The sequence below is a fragment of the Thermobia domestica genome, chromosome 18 (assembly GCF_964235325.1).
Source record: "Thermobia domestica chromosome 18, izTheDome1.hap1.1, whole genome shotgun sequence".
Classification (NCBI taxonomy): domain Eukaryota; kingdom Metazoa; phylum Arthropoda; class Insecta; order Zygentoma; family Lepismatidae; genus Thermobia; species Thermobia domestica.
Genome location: NC_137471.1, coordinates 167836567 through 167856497, shown reverse-complemented (window position 1 = coordinate 167856497; position 19931 = coordinate 167836567). Strand labels below are relative to the sequence as shown.

The window sequence follows — 19931 nt, the reverse complement described above, 5'->3', positions numbered from 1 at the left end:
ACACTCATCTTACACATAAAATAAAACAAATGAGTGAGGAATTTCCCCACATTATACCATGTAACCTGTTCACTGTGTGGCGGGTCTAAAATCATGTGACCTCTATCAGCCAATCAGTATCGTGATACCAAAGTACTCATCAGAGAAAATATCCGTAAAAGGGAACGATTTTTTAAAATCCCAGAGCCTAAGATCACGTGACCTCTATCAATCAAGCAGCATCATGGTACCAAAGCATTCATCTTACCCGTAAAAGGAAACGAATTTCAAATATCTCTGGATCTAAGATCATGTGACCTCTGTCAACCAATCAGAATCAGGTATCAAAGGACTCATCTTACCCATAAAAGGGAACGAATTTCAAAAACCCCAGGGTCTAAGATCACGTGACCTCTGTCAGCCAATCATCATCGTGGTACCAAAACACTCATGTTACCCATAAAAGGGAACGAATTTCAAATATACCGGGGTCTAAGATCACGTGACATTTGTCAACCAATCATAAGCACTCATCTTACCCGTAAAAGGGAACGAATTTCAAAAATCCCTGGTGAGGGATTTCCCCGCAGGGTGACTCATGTCGTCATACCATGTGACCTGAAAATTTGAATTTCCCGCGTGGGCGGGGCCTAAAGTCACGTGACCTCTCTCAGCCAATCAGAATCGAGAAAATTTTTGCTGACTCAGCGAGATATACGCGGACCCCTACTAGTGTCATTTCTGTCGTCACACACTTGTCCTGGCCCTTCTGACATGATACCATAAATTCGATATATTTAGCAGTGAACAAGCCTTCTTTTTATGTTTAAAATGTTTTATATTTTGGAATAAGAATGTCATTCTACTTTCAATGCAACTTAATGAAAATATATTTTATATTATAGGTAACGCGTGGAATTCTTATAGTGTACATCTTATTCATTATCTGTTTGATAATTGAACTTGTTGTTTACGACCGGGAATTGAAAGTTGTTATGAGCAATAAAAAAGTATTTTCCTATGACATTCCCATAACACAAGTAAGTATTTGGAACTTCTTAATAATTCTTTGAAATTTTGAAATATACGTGGTATTCGTTTATCTAAAAGTACCTTTCGGGGTCAACATTGAAAAACCGTTTATGAATCATTGTTAGGATCATCAGGTGGGGAGGTCATGTAGCCAAAATGGAAGAGAGTAGTAAGGCTTTCGAAGTGTTAACTGGAAATCCAATCGAAAAGCGACTATTAGAAACCTCTAAGCCCAGATGGGAGAGCAATAGTAAGATGAATCACGCAAAGATAGGAAATTGGATTCAGTTGGATAAGGACACAAGTCATGGAAAACTTTTGAGAAAGTGGCATTGAACCTCCGAGTTTTATACACCATGGAGTTAGATAATATTTAATAATGAGAAAATTTTGTTTTGGATTTTACTTCTACATTACGATGAACAAATTTTTTATTTAATTACAGATCTTTTATTTGTTAATAATAAAGAAGTTGAGGAGGAGCAGTTCGGGTTCAGAAGAGGCAAGGGCACAAGAGATGCAATTGGATTATTAAGGGCTATCGGTGAAAGATTTATAGAAAAAGGGAAAGAGGTGTATGTTATATTTATTGATTTAGAAAACGGTTTTGACCGCGTGAATTGGGAATTGTTGTTGGGAGTTCTAACAGAGATAGGGTTGGAATGGAAAGATAGAAGACTTATAAGAAACTTATACATGAACCAACAAGTAAGTGTTAGGATAGGGGAAGAACTGACGGAAGAGAGTGCAATTGGAAGGGGAGTTCGACAAGGATGCTGCCTCTCGCCAACACTATTTAATGTCTATCTAGAAGAGATAGTGAAAAAGAGCCTGCATGATGATGATGGCATTTCGGTACGAGGTAGAATGATTAGATGCATAAGATTTGCAGATGATATGACGCTTGTTGCAGAATCTGAAAAGAAAATCAATAAAATGTTAGAAAAAATGAGAAAGGGCTTTGAAGAATATGGAATGAAAATAAATGTTAGAAAGATAAAAGCCATGGTGATTGGAACGAAGGGGTCTGTGTCAAATATAAAAGTAGGAGGGGAGAAAATAGAACAAGTGAATAGTTTTCGATATCTGGGTAGTATTCTTAGTAATAACATGAAGTGCGAACGTGAAATAAAAGCAAGGATAGCAATGGCGAAAGAAGCCTTTAGGAGGAAGAAAAGTCTGTTTTGTAGGACCTTGAATAAAGAGTTGAGAAAAAGACTCATAAAATGCTTCGTGTGGAGTGTTGTACTGTATGAGGCGGAAACGTGGACATTACGTAAAGGTGATGAAAATCGACTGGAAGCCTTCGAAATGTGGGTGCGGAGAAGAATGGAAAGAATTAGTTGGGTTGAGCGCAAAACGAATGAGAGAGTGTTAGAAATGGTGGGTGAGAAAAGAACACTTTTAGATATTATAAGGAAGAGGAAGAGAAACTGGTTGGGACATTGCCTAAGAAAACATTGTATCATGAGGGACGTCCTAGAGGGTATAGTGTCGGGAAAGAGAGGGAGGGGGCGAAGGAGACTACAATTAATGGATGATATAAAAACAGAAAGATCATACGCGAAGACGAAGAAGTTAGCGGAGGACCGTGGAGCATGGAAGCTTCTCAGCTGCGGCAAGTGACCTGCCAATAAAGGCAGAATACCAATAAAGGCAAATGAGGATGATTATTATTTTTTAATAAGTGCATACAAAATTTTGAGTTTAAATTAAGTGCTAAGAAAGTTTACTAATTTGTATTTAAACTATACTATATCTTGCGTTTATTTCAGCTTTTTGCTTCCTTGGTGTTCGATGTAATTAGTACTTCTGCTCTGTCAAGTGGATTTTATATTTTTATGGGTACCGTCATGCCCTTCGACACTAACCCTGTACAGGATGTTATATTCGTTGGACTTCTCAAGTACTTACTTACTGTTGCGACTGCTGTCATCTACGTATTCTCAGTACAGGCTCTGGCAGTTGGAGCTGGTGTTAATATAGGCACCATTGAAGGCACAGGTAAAACATTCTTATAACTAGCATAACTTCTGACTACAATCAATAGTTAAGTAGCATCATAAGTACGGGCGTCCGAAGGGGTCAGGGGTCCGGGGCATACTCCTGGTTCACAAAAATGTATGCGTAATATGGCAAACCACGTATATTAAATACCAGACGTAATATAACAACCATGGAAATGACCTCTAGAAAATCTTCTTCGGGTGTCCATGATCATGAGATATTAAAATTTAATATGCGTTTTCTCGTTATAACTAATAGATAAATTGCACATATTCAACGTTTCCAGAATTGACGTATTGTTTCTCATAATCATGGTAAAGTTAAATCAAACATAAGCTTGTCGTATTTATGTCGTGCCCGTATCCGCAAGGAGTTAGGGAGACCACTCTCCCGAAATATTTACTCCCCGAAAACGTTTCACGGTAGGCTTGCAAATGAACTATAATGTAGTTGGATCGGGCCCCTCTATATTTTTGGGCTGGCTTGGGGCCTGATTTACGTGATGGCAAGGAAAGGATGAAATGTGATTGGTAAATGCAGACGTACAATCAGCTATCAATTGAATTCGTAATGATTGGTCGATTCTCTAAGTGAGACCATAGATTTATGCTTTAGAATTTAGATTTCTCGGCCTTCGGCATCTAGGGCCATTTAGTCCGTCACCTTTGAGGGATGACGTTCCTCGGTGATCACACTATCCGGGGAAAAAGAAGGAAGAAGGGATTGGGGAAGGAAGGAAGCGGCCTGGGACCTATAAGTTAGGTATCACTGCGGCATTTGTCTGGTGTGAATGAGGAAAATCTCATTCAGGGTGGCTGGCCTGAAAAAGCGTTTTATACACTTTCCACCGAGTATCCCCACCAGGAATCGAACCGAGGACGAGACCATAGATTGACAGATAATTTGACGTCTTCATCCATCAATCACATTCTATCCTTTCCCCGTCAGTACATACATAAGAGATGTTTATATTTTGTTTTCTGATAAATTTACTCTGATGATGAGAACAACGAAAAGTGTGCAATTCGCTTTATTTTGAAAGCAACCATACTCATCATGACACCGGGAAAGATTCAGGTTTTATATCTGTATTAAAATATTTCCATTTTGAAAGCAATGTTATCAAGAATCAACTCATAATTAGGACATTACTGCGAATTCTATAACTTTGCAATGAAGAACATTTCACTGAGTGTTTACATGTTGCAGATTTAAAATAAACCATACAAGAAAGAAATTGCTGTTGTCTATACGAAAAAATGAACAAGAAGACTCAACTTAAATGTATGCTCTTGATAAACCATCTCTACATGTGAATACTACATACTTACTGAAACATATATTCGGTATACGGTTTTCTTCTTTAAGTGGAGATACAAACAGATTCTTTGTATTTTATAATAGGACGTAAACAAGGCATGTTAATGTTATATTGAATACGTGTCCATTACCTGGGGCCGCGGTGGCTCAGTGGTAGAGCGTTCACCTCTGGTGCATGGGGTTCTTGGTTTGATCCCAGCTCGCGCCAAGTGCATTTTGTGGTGAGCAAAGACCTTGTACGTGGGTTTTCTCGGGGTTCTCCCGTTTGCTTCCACTTCCTTCATTCCACCGTTTAATTCATTTGTAATCATCACCGCCTCTTTTAGCCTAGCCGACATAACGTTGAACGTAAAACTTAAAGATTTCATTTGTGTCCGTTAAGGGCCACATGTTACCATGCGTGTACGCATGCTCTCTTAGTATCTTATGCTGAGAACATATAGATTAGTTTTACTGATTTCGATTATGGTAACCTCCAATCCTGTAACTTCTAATTGACTATATGGCATTGATTTATGGAAATGCATTAAAATAACATTGCATCAATTCAACGTAATACGCTGGTCTTATTTCAGCGTAATATTTCAGCATTATATATATCTTCGATTCAACTACAGGCTTGATGGATGCCAAACGACTAAGGAGCTAGCATTGGAGGAAACTCCTTTGCGTGTACCCGTTTCAACCAATTATACATTCCTTAATTTGAAGCACATGAATTGTTTGTATTTAAAACTAGAAAAAGATGAAAAGAGCTTATGCTGTGTCGGTAAGTATATACTTGGAAAGTAAAAGAGAGACTTTCGTCTAAACTTTTCTTGCATGTTTAACTACAGTATACAAATTATTCTGTTAAAATATAATTCTTATGATTTTAGGATTTGAAGCAATTTTCGGAATTATTCCTCAGCATCTCCAGAATTTATCTTTGGGATACTTCAGCACTTCCTTATATTTCATTTTATTCGCAGCAATTTCACTTCTGAATCAGGTGAGCAATATTGCTTTAAGTAGAGTAAGTAAATTTTAAGAATTTCAGTATGAACATAACGTCGATGTTTACACGAACTGGCGAATATACCCATTCCCATGCTTTATGAACCAGTGAATGTGTGAAAATTTCATTTCGAGAAAAGTTGAAAGTACCAAATTTTGCGTTACTTATGACTCAGTGAAACAATTATTCGTGGCCAAATGTGTTTTAAGATAATATTTAGTACTCTCTTGAAAAGGTAGTTTACATGAGAAAGAATAACGTAGAAACGATTTTAGTAAGTAAAAATAAATCATTAAATCTTTGGCAGTTCATAGAAACAGAAAAAATCTTTTATACATGTTTGAGTTAATTCTTTATTGTAACTTCCACGAAAACTGAGAATTGAAAACTGGATTCTGTATCTTTAAACTTTACTTAGTTAAGTCTCCAGCATAAATAATAATCACGATCAAACATCAGAACCATCGAATGTGTTTGTGTCCCTTAACCTCTTCCCTCTGAAACGCGAGGTCTAAAATTACGTCAGTAGTTGAACTTAATTATTTACAATTGATATACAGAGTTAAATACTAGGTCAATACGGTAGATTGTTTAGTTTATTCCTTAATTCACTAATCATTCTTTATCTAGAAGAGATTATTATACATTTGAGAAAAGTGAAACAGTCACTTGAAATTCACACAATAGACACAGTCTGCAAGTAAAGTTTAAGAAGAATGCATAAACGTAAGGAAATAAAATGTAAGAAACTAATTATTGCTGAACTAACCTACATAATAGTGTTATCAAATACGAAGTAAAATGATACGGTTTTGTTATACACTACGCATGAAAAAAAGAGAAAATGCGACATCTAATGCAGTGCAGCCAGGCCACACAATATACAATTTATTATTTCATAATCGAGTCTGGTAAAGAGATCCTCTTTCTCTTCGTCTACCCTCTGTTCCATACTAAAATCAGCAAACAACATGAGCGCAATTCTAATTTTAAAATATATTATTATTTATATTATTATCGATAAAGTGAAAGAATAAAACCAAGAAGAAACAAGATTCATAAGTTGATGTAGAGAGAAACTTAAACATATGTCATGAAAAATTGAAACCAATAGATATGGGTTAGAGGTACAGAAGTGAGACAGATAGAGGAAAAGGACATAGAAGAAGAAAGAGAAAAGGGAGCACAGATAAAAATATTGCATTTAAACATAGCAAGAAAATATCCTAATATTATAAAGTTCCGTTTTCAGAGGATACTTGAAAAATTCATTGTTTCAAAATGAGTAGCAAACTTGGTGGTGAAATTAAATACTCAATTTCCAGTGAAACTATAAAGCTCCGAGACACATCTAGGATAATGCCAAAAGTTTAACACACATGCTTTGTTTTCCTGTAGTTCGGTTGCAGATTTAGTAGTGGTTATTTGATGTAATCCGTATGCATCCGAAATAAATTCTAATAAACCCAGTACGTAGCGTAGGATATACCTTCCATTCCAGCCTACTAACACTCAAACTACTAAAACTCAACAAAGAAAAAGAAAGAAAAAATTAAGAGAAAAAGAAAAAGAAAGAAAATAATTGAATGAATGCTATTTTGCTCTTAAATTTCCATCACAAACAGCCTATATGAAAGTCCAAACTCTGTCATAATGTAGAATTCCAAATATTCAAAAGAAAAAATTGGATCCTCATTATGAAAGTAGTAGACCTTGCTTGTTTCGAATTTCAAACGTGAATAAAACACATTGAATTATAGGATGGAGACGAATTTTGTGTCAAACTAATACAAATAAAATCCTCCTTTGAAATAACCAAAAAAGGAAATTTTCTAGTCATCTCTGAAGGTTTATCCGTTCCGATCATCCAGTCTTCATTTCATCTATTCCGGATATAATGTTGTAATTTGCACAGATAGGATGGACACGCTAGAGCTCACACGGGTTATCGTGTCAGTCAGGTGATGTGAATTAGTTTATGGACCACCCGTAGTGACAAGGTTATTTGATTGAGAATTTGTGACCCGGAGGACAAAGAAGAGATTTTACTTATTTCATTGCGTTTAAACAGTATTTCTTTCAGAATTGACCAGGACTGGAGACATTATTCCCACACCACGAATAGTACAACGCAACAATTCCCAGTTAATCAGATTTTCCAGACTGGGTTGATCGGGCCAGTGACCAGGCCATCAAAATTGGCTCAGTTTTAACTCTGACCACTCACATAAAGTGTGTGTGTGTGAGAGGGAGAGAGATTTTAAAGATGCAAAAACATGATAGGGAAACGTCAAGGAAGACAGAAAGAGAGAGAGAGAAAGATAAACATTAATATGAAATCTACTTTTTTATTATAATGTATGATGAAGAACGCAAACACTGTTTATTCGGGTTCTTATCAGCGATGCGCTGTAAGGTCTCCAACCGCAGCTTAATCTCTGTTTGCAGCCATTATTTTATACGATAAATGATATTTCCTGATGGGAAATCAAACAGAGATGTTCCATTTGGAAGCCTAGCACAATACCAATACTCAACCGATTGCCCTAACCAAAATTTGTTTAACAAATTGTGCAGTGTTTCTTTCAAAGAAGAATAACTTGAAAAGTGTATGCTGTAGTTTAATGAATTGTTTCGAATTGTCCTGGTAATTTCCACAGGTATTATTTGTCCTTTGCCAAACATTCGTAAATTTTTTCTATACTGCTATTTGCTTCCACATTGTTAAGAATTGCTCGTTTCTTATGAGAAATCAAATCTTCACGATCAGTTTGTAAGGAAAGAACTTTGGTTTGAACAGGATTTGAACCTATGTTGGGTAGTTGTACTACTCGTAAACGTAGTACGTCACCCCTCCATTATCATGCCACCTAAAACTATAACCCAAATATTACTAAGTTTAGCCCTGATCTTTGAAACGAATCGCCTTCTTCCTGTAAGGTTATTTACACCAAAGTGTGCGTCGAAATTAGCTTACTACTTGGACACAAATTAGTAGACGTGAATAAACGAAATAACATACAATCCAGGAAAAATTACAGAAATAGTAACACATTACGCAGTAATTTCACTATGTAAGTTCAAAAATGCGCTTATAATTGTAATAATAATAAAAATAAGAAGAAGAAGAAGAAGAATTTTTTGCCTTCACTGTGTAGTTGTCATTTCAACGAATAATAATATCAATATGCTTCTATATTTACGACGCCGTTCACACGGCATCAATCTCGCGAACGATTCTTTGAAGATTAGCCTCTTGTCCCATTTTCTATTCCGTTCTTGGAAAAGCTACGTACGTGGTGTTTATCCACCGTGAAGTCCATACGGCATGAAGAGGGATCCATCTTACGTATACATAGAAGTTGGGAGCAGTGCTACACATGTTATTGTCGAATACGCTTGTGTGCAGCGTTACACAAAATATTTACTTACGTCTTGGTACGCATGGACATGTGTTCAAGTCCGTTGGGAACTATGCAACGCAGAGTCCGTTCTGGATTTATAATTGACGGTTATTCCACATATAAGAATGAAAGATAGATCGGTACAAACAACTGAATTAAAGCATGTAAAATATCTAAAACACAAATCAAATAAATGATTGAAATATGTTGTTACTTACTAAGAAAGTCATTCCTTCAGCGTCTGGAACTGTACACACACAATACATTGTACGAACATTTTCGCTAAATATCGTCAGCATGGTGCCAATGGGAAGAAAACAGTTCATAACTCGGGAGAGCAGCAACAATGTTACACAACGTTGAAAGACGGATATTATTAACAAATTAGTTAGTAGTTATTTCGGTGTGTTACCCATATGCAACAGTAGTAGTCCCTTGTTTATGATTGCATCGACGCTGATTGATGGATTTGGATCACGTGACAATTCAAATTCGTTATTACAGACCAAGTGGTCTTATACCAAGCTTCCGTGGGAAATTTAAAATTTGCCCTGCTCCCTAGAACACGTGGTATGACGTCATGACATTACATGGTCTTACGTCACACCCCGCGGAATTCAAAATTAACTCCCACCCCTGAGCCACATCGTTTGACGTCATTGAACCGGAACTTTTGAATCAAGATTTATAGTCCCTGGCTCAAGGGCTATGGTCTAGGGATATGTAACACCATCTTTTTTAAATTTTCGTCTATCTCGTTGCCTTTTATGGGTGAGATATTGCTAAAAATTGGGGATTTTATCATTTAATTTGCATTTCATTACAGTTTTCTTTACAACATATGATACTATTAAATATGTATATATATATATATATGATTCATTATCTTTCATTGTATATGGGTGCATTGTGGAAATTTAAAATTAACCCCTGGGGTCGTATGGTATGACGTCATTGACACGGGAGTTTTGAATCGCGAGCCATGATCTCTGCTTTGTGCCCCTGTGTCCCTTTTCCAATGGATCGTAATCGTACTCTAAGGTGGTGTTTATAGGATTTGTATACCAAGTATAAAAGTGTAAACAGAGCTCAGACCAAGCTATACTTTCTTCCAACTTCAAAGTTGGAAGAATATCTGCTTTCTACCATAATTCTTTTTACCTGAATGACTTACTTAGATATAATCGACAATCGACTTTTGATACCAACTTTCTGACGTATCAATCTGGTCCTTATTTTAAGATTTTTTAGTAACTTTAATAAAATGACAGAAACTAATTGGATCTAACGTACAAGACGAGTATTACGTATGCAGTAGTGGTAAGGAGTATTCTGAAGTGACCAATAGAGTTTTATTGATCAATTATGTGTCATGAATAGTTGATTTGAAACGTCTAAATACCCAAAGATATCTACTGAAACGAAGTACCAGAGAGTCCATTTAGGTTTAAGATTATATCTCAAAGTAGAAGGTTTTGTCAGCATTGATAGAGTCTCGAATCATATAGAGCAGCAAGTAAAAACAGTATGTTTTGCTTATGGTTATTAACTATTAACATCAGGAAATGATTTATATTAGATCAGAGTAAACATACTTCTGGTTTCTTCTCATAAAATACCAGTTAGTCCGGTATTTTACCGAACAGTTCGGTTTTTGACCTCCTTGTGCGATGTCCGGTACGACCTCATAACCATACGTTAAATGTCCGATAACTTTCCCTCTTACTTGTCTTCTCTGTTCTACTCAGATGATTTTGGATTGACGAAAGGAATTGTTTGTCGACGAACATGGTTAAAGCAGAGTTTATAATTCGCTTTCATATCGATCTGTCGTATGCGGAATTTGCTGAAGAGTTGAAGACAGGAAAATTTACTGAACTTATCAAAACTACCAAAGGTCAACAAAGGTATATTTTCAAGGTAGTAGCTAGTACTGCTTCATGCTCAGGTACATCTCAAAATTAAATAATGCACCCAGATCCAGTAAAAGTATGTAGACATTATCAGACATTACCAGCTCAAGTGAAGCTGGTGAGACTTATTTTTCAAGTACATTTTGCACATGCCATAAGTATATCGCCAATTATATTTGCTTTTTCCTTTTAAATACTATGTATTTTTGATGGTAAACTACAAAAAATAAATTTGGCGACTGAACCAAAACTGGAATAAGTAAGTTTAATAAATGAACTAAAGTTACTAAATTCGAACTCCAAATTGCTCAATTTTCTGTGAAGTAACCACATTGAGGTGTTGTTTGTACTTTTCACATTTTTAACGAGCGATGATGTCGAAATCTTAAGAGTATGCGTTCTCCAGAAGCGTGGTCAGTATCTCCATTTTCAAAACTTGGCAACCCTATTTGTAATAGTGCCAATCATTACCTGTGTAACAATGTCTATTTCTATTTTAACGTTAGGTTACAGAGCAAGAAATAATTGTAATATTTTCTTTAAGATCTCTTTCATTCATTCTTCTCGCGGAATACAAATAAGATTTTTTTACTTTATGTTCAAGTACCATTAAAAATGATTAAGTTTCCCTATTTAAAAATTGTCATATGTCATTCGGTACAGATCCAAGGAGCTTAGTTGACCATTGTTCCGATTTCATGTCGGAAACATTGACGAATACACAGGACTATATACACCTGGCTATATATATATATATATATATATATATATATATATATATATATATATATATATATATATATATATATAGTGTTCAGAGCACTAAGGAATCAAGTGCAATTAGCAAAGATGTAAAAAAGAGAGTCAACATTTGTATGTTGCGCTCAAGTACAGTGTGTCCGTAAAGTTGTGCAACCCAAAAAGTGTAAAATAAAAAATGTACAAAATGAAGAAAGTCAATATTGAGTTATAGAAAACTGATTAACAGCTGGTGAATCTCTGTGGACATGTGCAGTATGCATCAACGTTTATCCATTGGTGCGAAAATGTGACAAAATTGATGCACTGTAACCATATAAAAAGGCTATTTAATGCAAGTCCATCAAATGGGCGTTTTTTCTACAGAAATGCGGACCCTGCAAACACTGTTATTGTAAAATTACAGCAGCACGTGTATTTTAGGTTAATTAATGATAAACAATGAGAATTTGCACAAAATTCATTATCTCAGATTTTATTTAAAAAATACTATAGAACAATTACTCACCTATAGCTGGTAACCCTGGAATCCTCTTGGAAAGAGAAGGACCCTTTACAGTATATGCTCGAAGTGGCTGACGCGTTCTTGTAGTCACAAATTTACTAGCTTCACCATGTTACTGGACATCTTTTTAAGAGTGTTCCTGGTGATAGATTGAATTTCTGTTTGAACGTTCGTATTCAGTGTTCCTCAGTGGCCCTGGAGTTATTCTTTTACACCACATTTTCCAGTTAACCCAATAAAAAAAGTCAGGTGATAGTAAGTGCGGAGAACAGCACGGCCACAAAATTTTGAAGATGATATCGTCACCAAAAAAATCCCCTAAAGCGCTCTTCTTTTTCTACAATAGTCCTAGGGTTGCCAGCTGTAGGTGAGTATCTCTTTTATCGTAGATTTTTGCATAAAAGCTCAGAGTATCAATTATGCGCAAATTCTCATTGCTTATCATTAATTAACCTAAAACACACCTGTTGCAGTAATTTTACGACAACAGTGTCTGTCAAAAAAAAACATTCATTTTATGGACTCACATTCAATAGCCTTTTTACACGGTAACATTGCATCAACTTTGTCACATTTTCGCACCAATGGATGCTTGTTGATGCATGCTGCATATACCCACAGAGATTCACCCGCAGGAAATCAGTTTTCTGCAACTCAGGAAATCAGTTTTCTTCATTTTGTACATTTTTTTTATTTTACACTTCCGGTACTTTCTTTTATTACTACACAAATTCCAAAATAGGACATGATTTCGAAAATATATACATAGAACATTGTTACGTTTGTTTTAAATGTCAGGTCCTTATCATTCTAGATTGAAAAGATATACGGAATGAAACATTGGGTTGTGCAACTTCACGGACACTGTATATGATCAACAGTTATTATTATTATTATTATTATTATTATTATTATTATTATTATTATTATTATTATTATTATTATTATTATTATTATTATTATTATTATTATTATTATTATTATTGAGCTGAGCGAAGCGAAGCTCTTATACTCGGGTTAGCCGTTTGGTTGTCCGCGAACTCCTCCTAGACCGTTTGGCCGATCTCAACCAAACTTAGCACGCTGATAGAGTATGTCGTGCTGAGTGACAACATAGGTCGAAATCAAAAATCCGATGTACCATCGAGGAATAATCACCGAAAAACGCTTGCATAGACTTAACATGGGGAAAAAGTTTTCAAGCGATTTTTTTGTGAACAATTAACAATAAACTGATTACGTAGTTTAAGCTAGCTCAGCTCATTTCATTGCAATCGGGTATATACATTGCATTCCTAGTTATTATTATTATTTTACATTCGAAGAATAGTTTGCAATATCTAAACATAGAATTTTAAGGTCTGAAAGGAGTTTCAGAAAGATATTTTAAAAATGAAACACGTTCAAACTGAACAAAAGTTGACATGATTTCCTTCTGCACTGAACGTACTATTTAATTGATGAACAATTGTTTCCGCAATATTGAATGGTGAATTCGGTGATGACCTCAACATGAAAAGACACTAAAATGATGATGATCTTAACGTGCTGTCCCATCTCCTCTTTCCCTAATCAGTTTTAAATTATTCATATATATATTTCTCTTACAGTATTTTATGTTCTATGTGATAGCAGATGCCTTTTTCAATGTGTTTGACAAATTGAAGAGCTACAAAGTCCAAATTGTTCTACTAATGTGCATTATATCATTACTGCATAGCTTAATTTGCATTACATATGTAAGTACTGCATAATGTATTTAATATTTTAATTCTAAGTAATTCCAAAATGATATCATACTATAATTAAATTTATTAATATTGTCAATTCTAATAGTTCTTCGTGTGCTGGATCTACAGTGCTTCGTAAGAAAACTTTTAATATCGTTGGATGGCTTTCGTTTTTAATAACTTCTTACTTTATATTATTTCCTTAAAGTCATGTGTATAAAGATGATGACTTCCTTTGCCCTATCGGAATCGAGAAAAAAAACAAAATCATAGAAAAACAAAGTTTTTGAAATATTAAGTACCGATTTGTTTTATGTTGCTTTCTCTTAATATTCAACTGAAGAAAGCGATATTACATAATCGAAAAGAGGAGTCTATAAAATACAATTTATGTACAGAGCTATGCAAGATTTGTCCCGAAATTAATGCGCCCATTATCTTCTGCCGAGACTATCTGTCGTATAGCATTGCCGCTTGCACAGAGGGTGGGTGGAGTCTTGGGAACACAACGTGACTAACGCCAGTCGACTCCGTGCACCTGAAGAGTCACAGCGCCTGTTTCAGTGAACCCTTGTGGGACTGCTCGGTCGAAATCAAGATGGAAAAAACTCTCGAGCAGCGATACGCAATAAAGTTTTGTTCATCTCAAAGCTCCCCCAGCCGCATTACAGTCCTAATTTGTCCCCGTCCGACTTCTTTTTGTTCCCGAAGATTAAAAAATCTCTCAAAGGACAGCATTTGGGGACCCTGGAGAACATCAAGGTGGTTACGACAAGGTTACTAAGGGACATCCCTGTGACGGACTTCCAGGACGCATAAAAAACATGGAAATCGCGTTGGAACAAGTGTGTTGAAGCAGGAGGGATGTATTTCGAAGAATATTCAGTAATTGTACGAATCTGTTCAATAAATGTCTTAAAATAAAAATGGGTACATTATGACAATACAAAAAACAGTTTTTACGAATAAATGGAACGTATATTTGACCAATACCCGCGATACCATATGAAAATGCGATTAGGGGATTTCAATGCGAAGGTAGGACGAGAGGATATTTTCCAACCGATTATAGGGAACGAAATCTGCATAAGGAGAGTAATGACAACGGTGTAAGAACTCGTGAACTTTGCAACATCCAAAAACGTAATCGTGAAGAGTACAAAATTCCCACATCGCGACGTTCATAAATACACTTGGACATCACCAGACGAAAAAACACATCAAATTGATCATATTTTAGTAGATAGAAGAAGGCAATCTAGCATAATTGATGTCCGGTCGTTTAGAGGAGCTGATTGTGACACTGATCACTACCTGGTAGCAGCGATAATACGAGAGAGATTATCGCTGAATAAAGGTAATATTCAATGTCCGAAAACGGAGAGATTTAACTTAAAGAAATTAGAAGAGAGCCAGGTAAGAGAGAAATATCAGATTAAAGATTCGAATAGATTCTCGGCTTTAGAAGATTCGGAGTGCACTAGTATTAAGGATACCTGGATTGGAATTAGAGATAGCATTAAAATTTCAGCAAAAGGAAAATTGGGACACGCTGAAATACGTAGGAACAAACCATGGTTCGACCATTAAACTAGCAGAGAAGAGAAAACAGGCAAAATTACGCTGGCTACAAAATCCGAATGAAATAACTACACAAAATTTCGAAGATATCAGGCGGGAAACTTCCAAAACTTTTAGAACAAAGAAACGCGATTTTTTGAAAGCTAAAATTAAGGAACTTGAAGATAACAGTAAAAATAAAAAACATTCGGGACATGTATAAGGGATACGAGAATTTAGAAAAGGCTATCAACCTCGTGCTTCTATATTAAAGAAAGCTGACGGAACAGTTCTCACTGATACGGATAGCATCTTAAATAACTGGAAAGATTTCTTTGACGATTTGCTTAACATGCAACCACTTGCACTGCAAGTCTACACGAGATGTGCAGCAAGTGAGTGTAGTAAGTCTTCTGCAGGTGGTATTACTTGCATTGCATTGCATACCTTTTACAAACCGAACATTTACTGTATACGAACAATCACACGGTATATATCTCTCAACAATTTTGTCAAACAATACACGTTTAAAATATAAATTATCTGTGCATACTGGATACTTACGTAATAATCTTAATTATCCACTTGTGTTAATGCTTCACACACTTTGCACCTACTACAAATGGCGGCCTGGCGAGGAGATTTCTTTTGACTTTTGCGCCACCTGTTGGTACAAACTAAAACTGACACATTTGCTACAAAGTTACAGCAAGCCTCCGAGGCAACTAAAATCTAGCAAGTGAAAATCAAATTACGACATTGGCGGGTAGCTCTTTCAAAACGCCTGCAGCAGGTGTACAGTGCACGGAAAGTCTAGCAAGTTAAAATCAAATATAGTGAAAGACTTGCTGCAAACCAACATGCTATTACGGAAGTAGCCTAGTTGCATCGCTGCAATTCCTATCCATTTCCCAGCAACCTTGCTTTTTGTTGTCATAATGAAGATCCAAGGAAACACACTGATTAGCTGGCAACGTTGCTTTTTCATTTAATATAGGTACCCTTACAAGTGTGAAACCCAAGTGGCTAGTGCGATTGCAGACATTCAGTCATTTTAGACTGAAAACAATTTCTTCTCTTTCCATTTTCTCAATTTTTGCTAATAAAGAAATGTCCATGAACCTAGCTCCACCAATACCCGCACTAATTTTAAAACATGTGCCAAAAATTAGTACCGACGACTTAGAATGTTTTAAAAAATTGTGCTGTTACTAAAACGTCAAAAACGAAAAATATTCTGGGTGGAGCTAGATTCACGATAGCCCCACCTCTCAACCGATTGAGATGAAACCTATACAAAAAGATAGTGTTAAATTAGTCCTGACGATACCAAATAGAAAGAAAATTAGTGCTATTATCAGAAGACCAAGTGGAGGTGTCACCGGGATTTTTTACCCCCTGAAAACATTTACACCCTGGAAAGTTTTACCCCCTGGAAATCTTTACCCCCTTGTCGGTTTCTGCTAACTTCAAAGAAAAAGTCAAAAGTCACATTAAAAATTCATATAATTAAATGTGATCTCTCAGTGTATGCACTCACTTAGGTCAACATGGCTTTAAATCCGAAGATTTGGAAGGGGGGTAAAAATTTTCTAGGAAAATATTACCTCCCTGTCGGCTATTGGTTACTTCAAAGACAACCTGAAATGTTACATTATAAATTGAAATCACTCTTTAGTATCTCTTAACAGACACAGTGACTTTGGCCAAGATGGCTTTAAATCCGAAGATTTGGTAGGGGGGAAAAATTTCCTAGGAAATTATTACCCCCCTGTCGGTTATTGGTTACTTAAAAAAGAATGTTAAATGTTACATTATAAATTGATATTACTCCATAGTATCTCTTAAGGGACACAGTCACTTTTGACAAGATGGCCTTACATCCGAAGATTTTGGTAAAGGGGCAAAGATTTCCTAAGAAATTTTTACCCCCTGTCGGTTATTGGTTACTTCGAAGAAAATGTTAAATGTTACTTTATAAATTGAAAGCACTCTGTAGTATCTCTTAACACACGCAGTCACTTTGGGCAACATGGCTTTAAATCCAAAGATTTGGAAGAGGGTAAAAATTTCCTAGGAAATTATTACCTCCCTGTCGGCTATTGGTTACTTCAAAGACAAGCTCATATGTTAGATTATAAATTGATACCACTCTGTAGTATTTCTTAAAAGACACAGTCACTTCTCACAAGATGGCTTTAAATCCGAAGATTTGGTAGGGGGTAAACATTTCCTAGGAAATAATTACCCCTGTCGGTTATTAGTTACTTCAAAGAAAATGTTAAATGTTACATTATAAATTGATATCATTCCATAGTATCTCTTAACACACCTAGTCACCTTGGGCAAGATGGCTTTACATCCGAAGATTTGGTAGGGGGTAAAAATTTCTTAGGAAATTATTACATCCCTGTCGGTTATTGGTTACTTCAAAAACAAACTCAATTGTCACACTATCAATTGATATCACTCCATAGTATCTCTAAGCAGACACAGTCACTTTTAGCAAGATCGCTTTAAATCCGAAGATTTGGTAGGGGGGTAAAAATTTCCTACGAAATTATTACCCCCTGTCGGTTATTGGATACTTCAAAGAGAACGTTAAATATTACTTTATAAATTGAAATCACTCCCTAGTATCTTTTAACAGACACAGTCACGTTGGGCAAGATGGCTTTAAATCCGAAGATTTAGTAGGGGGGTAAAAATTTCCTAGGAAATTATTACCCCCCGGTCGGTTATTAGTTACTTCAAAGAAAATGTTAAATGTTACATTATAAATTGATATCATTCCATAGTATCTCTTAACAGACACAGTCACTTTGGGCAAGATGGCTTTACATCCGAACATTTGGTAGGGGGGTAAAAATTTCCTAGGAAATTATTACATCCCTGTCGGTTATTGGTTACATCAAAGTCAAACTCAAATGTTACATTATCAATTGATATAACTCCATAGTATCTCTCAACAGACACAGTCATTTTTGACAAGATGGCTTTAAATCCGAAGATTTGGTAGGGGGTAAAAATTTCCTAGGAAAGTATTACCCCCCTTTCGGTTATTGGTTACTTCAAAGACAAACTCAAATGTTACATTATCAATTGATATCACTCTATAGTATCTCTTAAGAGACACAGTCATTTTTGATAAGATGGCTTTGGTAGGGGGGTAAAAATTGCCTAGTAAATTATTACATTCCTGTCGGTTATTGGTCACTTCAAAGACAAACTCAAATGTTACATTATCAATTGATATCACTCCATAGTATCTCTTAAGAGACAGTCATTTTTCACAAGATGGCTTTAAATCCGAAGATTTGGTAGGGGGTAAAAATTTCCTAGGAAATGATTACATCCCTGTCGGTTATTGGTTACTTCAAAGACAAACTCAAATGTCACATAATAAATTGATATCACTCCATAGTATCTCTTAACAGACACAGTCACTTTTAGCAAGATGGCTTTAAATCCGAAGATTTGGTAAGGGGGTAAAAATTTCCTAGGAAATTATTACCCTCAGTCGGTTATTGGATACTTCAAAGAGAACTTTAAATGTTGCTTTATAAATTGAAATCACTCCCTAGTATCTCTTAAGAGACACAGTCACTTTGGGCAAGATGGCTTTAAATCCGAAGATTTGGTAGGGGGGTAAAAATTTCCTAGGAAATTATTACAACCCTTTCGGTTATTAGTTACTTCAAAGAAAATGTTAAATGTTACATTATAAATTGATTCATTCCATAGTATCTCTTAACAGACACAGTCACTTTGGGCAAGATGGATTTACATCCAAAGATTTGGTGGGGGGGGGGGGTAAAAAATTCCAAGGAAATTATTACATCACTGTCGGTTATTGGTTACATCAAAGTCAAACTCAAATGTTACATTATCAATTGATATCACTCCATAGTATCTCTTAACAGACACAGTCATTTTTGAGAAGATGGCTTTAAATCCGAAGAATTGGGAAGGGGGTAAAAATTTCCTAGGAAATTATTACATTCCTGTCGGTTATTCGTTACTTCAAAGACAAACTCAAATGTTACATTATCAATTAATATCACTCCATAGTATCTCTTAAGAGACACATTCGTTTTTAACAAGATGGTTTTGGTAGGGTAGATTTGGTAGGGGGGTAAAAATTGCCTAATAAATTATTACATTCCTGTCAGTTATTGGTTACTTCAAAGACAAACTCAAATGTTACATTATCAATTGATATCACTTCATAGTACCTCTTAAGAGATGTCATTTTTGACAAGATGGCTTTAAATCCGAAGATTTGGAAGGGGGGTAAAAATTTCCTAGGAAATTATTACATCCCGGTCGGTTATTGGTTACTTCAAAGACAAACTCAAATGTCACATTATCAATTGATATCACTCCATAGTATCTCTTAACAGACACAGTCACTTTTAGCAAGATGGCTTTAAATCCGAAGATTTGGTAGGGGGTAAAAATTTCCTAGGAAATTATTACCCCTAGTCGGTTATTGGATACTTCAAAGAGAACGTTAAATGTTACTTTATAAATTGAAATCACTCCCTAGTATCTCTTAACAGACACAGTCACGTTGGGCAAGATGGCTTTAAATCCGAAGATTTGGTAGGGGGGAAAAATTTCCTAGGAAATTATTACCTTCCCTGTCGGTTATTGGTTACTTCAAAAAGAATGTTAAATGTTACATTATAAATTGATATTACTCCATAATATCTCTTAAGGGAC

At 35.7% G+C, this 19931-nt stretch overlaps 1 protein-coding gene across 4 annotated transcripts in view; it reads left to right on the top strand.

Moving 5' to 3' along the window:
• LOC145675914 (sodium- and chloride-dependent glycine transporter 2-like) overlaps positions 1-19931 on the top strand; it is a 158438-nt gene that overhangs the window by 76349 nt on the left and 62158 nt on the right. For 2 of the 4 annotated variants that reach the window (XM_081746712.1, XM_081746711.1), the window contains 4 exons: positions 885-1019; positions 2787-3015; positions 5217-5329; positions 13527-13655. In XM_081746712.1, coding sequence (XP_081602838.1) covers positions 885-1019; positions 2787-3015; positions 5217-5329; positions 13527-13655 — 606 coding nt within the window. The remainder of the gene's footprint in view (positions 1-884; positions 1020-2786; positions 3016-5216; positions 5330-13526; positions 13656-19931) is intronic. The other 2 variants (XM_081746714.1, XM_081746713.1) reach the window with 2 other exon arrangements.